This window comes from Bidens hawaiensis, unplaced genomic scaffold (genome assembly GCF_021521415.1).
Source record: "Bidens hawaiensis isolate Kalapana, Puna unplaced genomic scaffold, B.hawaiensis_p1.1 tig00036331_1, whole genome shotgun sequence".
NCBI lineage: Eukaryota > Viridiplantae > Streptophyta > Magnoliopsida > Asterales > Asteraceae > Bidens > Bidens hawaiensis.
This window is the reverse complement of record NW_027496332.1, coordinates 129667-135203: the sequence shown is the minus strand read 5'-3', so window position 1 is coordinate 135203 and position 5537 is coordinate 129667. Positions and strand designations below refer to the sequence as shown.

The window sequence follows — 5537 nt, the reverse complement described above, 5'->3', positions numbered from 1 at the left end:
AATGAATGTAATAAAAGTACAAAAAATTAAAATTTAGGAAGATATGATCGTGTCAGAAACATATTACAATTAACGTAACAATAGCCTTTTGTTCTTTGGAAAGTTAATAACAAATTTAAATTTATATTCAACAAATAAAAGATAAATATAGTAAAGTAAATTTATTGTAGCAAACAAAGTAATAACACGCTATCACTATAAACAAGAAAACAACTTAATAAATATATGTATTCGGATCAATTTAAATTTCTTGAATAAATACCGAACCGAATTGAATATTTATTTTAATTTAATAAAAAGCAGAAACAAAACCGAATATGTTGTATTCAGTTTAAACAACGTAAGTAAATTATGGTTTTTCAGTTGATAAGTTTGTAATTCAATACTAAAATCCCTTCAAATAATCACCATATAGTATACCCAATGAATGTAATAAAAGTACAGAAAATATATGACAATTAACGTAACAATAGCTTTTTGTTATTTGGAAAGTTAATAACAAATTTAAATTTATATTCATCAACAAGTAAAAGGAAAATAAAAGTAAAGTCAATTTATTGTAGCAAACAAAGTAACAAAACTCTACCACTATTGCTAGAGAATGTAGTACCCCACTCTTAACAACTTTTCGGTCCTAGGTTATTTAACGGAATCTTATCTTCCGTCTTAGATCCCTTCGGCGTCGTTGACGACGTTGACCCCTCACCGTTACCGGTAACAATCCTCGGTGACCTGATCGATAATGCTCGTGACAAAAACGATGGTGCCCGTGATAAAACCCATCTTTCTGATCTCACCACCACCCGGTCTAAGCTTTCTAGTCGTTTATATGGTTTTCTCCGCCCACTTAATGCTCCGGCGGTCCTGTACCCGGTTTTCCCACTCCCTTCTCCGACCATTCTTGTCGTGCTCCCGACCCGGTTCAACAGAGCCCGGTTCACCACTTGTTTTCTTACGTCCACCGGCAACCGCAAGGTGAACCGGTCCAAATTCTCACCCGGTTGAACGAGTGAGTGTCCGGTTGAGTGAGACCGGAACTTGTCGAATAATCTAGGAAATAACGGCGGCCGGTTTGATTTAACACTCTGGTCCCGGTTCAGCGACTCTGGTGGTACCGGTTGAGTCACCAGAGTCGCTGGAGCGGGATCTTGTGCGTTGACTTCTTCTTCTTCTACAACGGAGATGGAAACGTGGTCGTCGTTGGCGCTCATGTTTCCATCTCCTGTAGCGTCGGTCGGGCGACGCTGATCATCATCATCGCCCAACCGAGCTACACCAACCCCGTCACCTGCCTCGGCTGGATCTGGGACGAGGTCTGCCCGACAGACAGGGCAAGTGACGTGGTTTTCAAACCAGGCGTCGATACACTCTGGATGAAACACGTGATCACACTTCGGGATCAGCCGGAGTGTTTCCTCGTCCTCGTACTCGTTGAGGCACACGGCGCACTCCAGTGCGCCTTTTCCGATCTTGTGTTCCTTTACTGAGGAGTATACGAAGGTCGGAAACGTCTCGATGATGGAAGAGTCCAGGCCGCGTGACGCGGCCGTCACGCGACGGATAGAAAGCGCTCCACGAAGGCTAACGCCTTCGTTGGAGCGACGACGGATGTAAATAGAGAAGAAACCCATCAAGAACAAAGCTGCTACAAGAATAACAATTATGGTAATAATTGAAGGGTTGAAATCAGCGTACGGATACCCAGAAGGTGGAGGTGGTGAGTTTTGGGATCTGACATGTGGTAATAATAATTGGAGTACAAATAGTACTACAAAAAATGGTTGAATCGGTGAACCAATATACCAGCTTTTGATGTTTTGATTTGAAATCATTTCAGCTGAAGATGATTTGTTAAAAAAAAGCTGAAGATGAAATTAGGGTTGTTATTGAGGGACAATAGGAACAGCAAGAAGACTCTGTGTTTCCTAATGGTTTGACTAACGGAGAGAGAGAATTGACATGTGGATTGAATAATTTAATACGGAGGTCTTAAATGGTTGGCCATGGTCATGGACTCATGGCTGCTACTTTTGTAATATTATTATAAAAGGGTGAAGGAACCTTTTCATCAATTATTAACACTTTATTATTATTGGGAATGTATTATGTATAAACACAAAAATATTTTATTTAATTATAAAATAGTTACATGTTACGCTTTATTATTTTTTTTAAAGACCAACAAATTCATTCCAAAACTCTAGCAAGAAGCTAGAAAAGTTTACAACCATACAACATGCTAGAAACAATCCAAACCCACACCAACTATGAATTACCAAACGACACTGCTAAAGACGTAAGATTGTTTCGCCTCCTTTTATTCTTAACCCACAAGAAACACATTATTTTTATTTCTTCCACAAGTCCGGCTATGTCGACCCGACCCCCATCATGAACCAATAAATTTCTCCTTTTCCACAAGCACCAAGTTGCAACTAAGCACACCGCATAGACAGCCTTCGCTTTCTCCGAGGACATGGGTGCAAATTTGTGTAGATCCAAAACATCCCGAAGGGAAAACAAAAGCGGAGGAGGAATCTTACACCATTGGGCAACCTCACTCCACATCGCTTGAGCCATGCTACACGAAACAAATAAGTGTTCCACGGACTCCTCCAACTCATTACAAATCGAACATAACCGGGTGCTCACCGAAATTCCCCGTCTTTCTAGAGCATCAAAAGTTGGTAAACGACCTAAAGCCGCTCTCCATGCCACAATGCCCACCTTCTTTGGTAGATATTTACTCCATTCAAACACAAAACCCGAGTCATTGTTAGAACGGCCTGAAATTAGTTATACTTTATTATTAAACACATAAATAATATCTATAAGAATAATAATTATAATTAGGGTGAAAAAGAATTAAGAGAGGAGTTAATTTGATTGGCTTTGTTTAATTTAGGAGAGCTAAAACTTAATTTGAAGCTTGACCTCGTCTAACTTTGAACTTTTCTCTTAGAGCTCAAACTTGAGTAGTCCCGGGCTCAACATGTTTATATTGTTTATCAACAAATTTATATGTATTTAATTGTCTTTTATAGATGTTTTTTTATTAATTTTTTTGTACAACAAAATATTTATTATTTATTTACATTTATCTTAACTTCTAGAAAGTTAAAAATAAATAAATATAAATATCATTTATAAATAATAGTCTTATTTAGTGTAACTTATGCTTGGTAAATGAAGCTTAGTTTAGGACATTCTTTATACAAACTCAACTGTTTATGAAGCTTGATTACTCCACAAATAATAAGTATGACTTTATTCTTTTAATCAGAATAGTAAGTTGTCTAACTAAGAACCACATAAATGGATCTAAACATCCCTTACATATTCATTTCGGATAATTGTAGATAAATTAGACGCCATGCAATCCTTAAGGGCGCGTTCGTTTCACGAAATGGAATGGATTGGAATTGGAATTTTGCATAGGATTTGGAATTTGAAGGAATTGGATTTGAAATCTGAACATTCCAATAGGAATTAGAATTTGGGGTAATTGAAATCCAAATACATTTTTAATGTGTTCGTTTGACAATTGAATAGACATCAAGTTTTGTTTTTTTTACAATGACACCGGCGAAAACATTTTAGTTTTTTTAGATTTTTTGTTTTTTATTTATATTTTATGTTATGATTTTTTTATAATTTGTTTTTTGAGTTTTTTTATGGGTTTTCTATTAAAATTAAAAACCCCTCAAAAATATTCAAAAATATTGATAAAAAAATCATAACTCAAAATATAAATTAAAAAAAATCTAAAAAAACTAAAATGTTTTGTTCGTTGTCCTCGTTAAAAAAAAACTCGAGATAAGATTCCAATGAATTTCCTTGAATTCCTCCATATTTTGAAAGGATTTGAAATCCCTATATTTAAAGGAATTTGAAGGATTTGAATTCCCATTCCAATTCTTTGAACTGAACACACCACAATGGAATTAAGATTCCAATTCCAACGAAACGAACACGTCATGTCATGAGATTTTAATTCTAATTCCTTTAAATTCCCACGAATTCCGTAAAACAAACACGCCCTAAAGGTATTTGTTACATCAAATGCTTTTAAGATGTTTAGTAGTATCCCACTGATAATAAGATGTTAAGTAGTATCCCACTATAAACACTTCATGTAGTATTCTAAACTTAACATACATGGGATAACTTATTATCTATTTATATTATTTATATTGATATAGATTAAAAGTGGATTTTGATGTCGCAATGGCTTTTATTGGGCCACGCCAGTTTGGTTATTTATATATTTATAATTTTTTAATTTCGGTATCATAACGAATATAATTGAACCGATCGAATTTACATCGACTTACTGCCTCAACGTCAGAGACCGACAATGCTTGGGTTTTACCGACTGAATAAATATCGTTTTAAATATTTGTCTTTCACATGTTAATCTTTTTATATGGTAAGTTGACGATTTTATTTTATAGGTTTTAACGCTTAGGTTTCACCAATGTTGTTTATACCATACCGAACATAAACGATATTGACCAAATTTGAGTAGACTTGTTGTCGTAACGCTCGGGTGTTACCAACGTTCGGGTTTTACCGACCAAATAAACACCGTTTTAAAAAATTTTAACTTTTGTATATGTTAATCTTTTTATTTGTTAACTCGATGAATTTATTTGTTGGGTTTAATTATGGTACCGTTACGAACATAACCGATACCGATTGAATACGTGTCGACTCGCCACGCAACGCTTTGGTTTTACCAACGCTTGAGTTTTACCGACTGAATAAATATTTTTTAAATATATTATTTTTTTCTATAATATGCTATAGCCAATACTGGCCGAATCTGCGTTGACTCGCCGCTGCAACTCTTTGGTTTTACCGACAGCATTTGTCGCGCAACACGTAGGGAAAATCAGTGTCATTATCATTACCAACCTTTTAAAATGTTAACCTTTTATAATATATATAAAGCGTCACCACTGTTTTCAGCGTTGCCAGACAAATGTTTTAGGTTCCCCACGCCAGTGTCACCAGCAATGTCTGGAGGAACCATATTACTGCAAGTCTTTGCTCATTGCCTGAAGAAACACTAACCGGACCCCGGGCAGATTACGGATAACCTGGGGGTTAGATAGATGTTTCCCACGAGGGGTTAGACCCGGTAAAGATGGTTCTTCTGATAACCTGCAAAACAGACACCGTGAGCTTGTCACTGAGAAGGGGGGGGTTCCTCCTTGTGACCACCCTCCGGCGTGAGAATCAGACTAGATTGCTCTTTAAATATAAATGTATATTAAGAGATTGCTAGAGCAGATATCAGGTATAATATGATGATAATATGATAAGATGAGATGATCATACCATTTGGGGTATTTATAGCTGAAGGTAGGTTTCCAAGGAGGTGTGGCCGGCTGAATAGTGTTCCTGTTCCACCAACTGTGGCCTACGCACGTGCCCTGCTGGTAGTTGGTGGGTAGGTAGCGGCTGACAGTGACCAGGCCTGCTGTGTACTATTCCTTTTCCACCAACTGCCGGCTATGCACGTGGTATGACAG

The 5537-nt window shown here is 36.8% G+C and overlaps 1 protein-coding gene across 1 annotated transcript; it reads right to left on the bottom strand.

Annotated features, from left to right (window-relative positions):
- Nucleotides 1-458: 458 nt before the first annotated feature.
- Nucleotides 459-1989, bottom strand: LOC143588341 (E3 ubiquitin-protein ligase ATL6-like). The gene has a single exon (XM_077069371.1). The coding sequence runs from the start codon at nt 1830-1832 to the stop codon at nt 618-620; it is 1215 nt and encodes a 404-aa protein (XP_076925486.1). The 5' UTR covers nt 1833-1989; the 3' UTR covers nt 459-617.
- Between the last annotated feature and the right edge of the window lie 3548 nt (nt 1990-5537).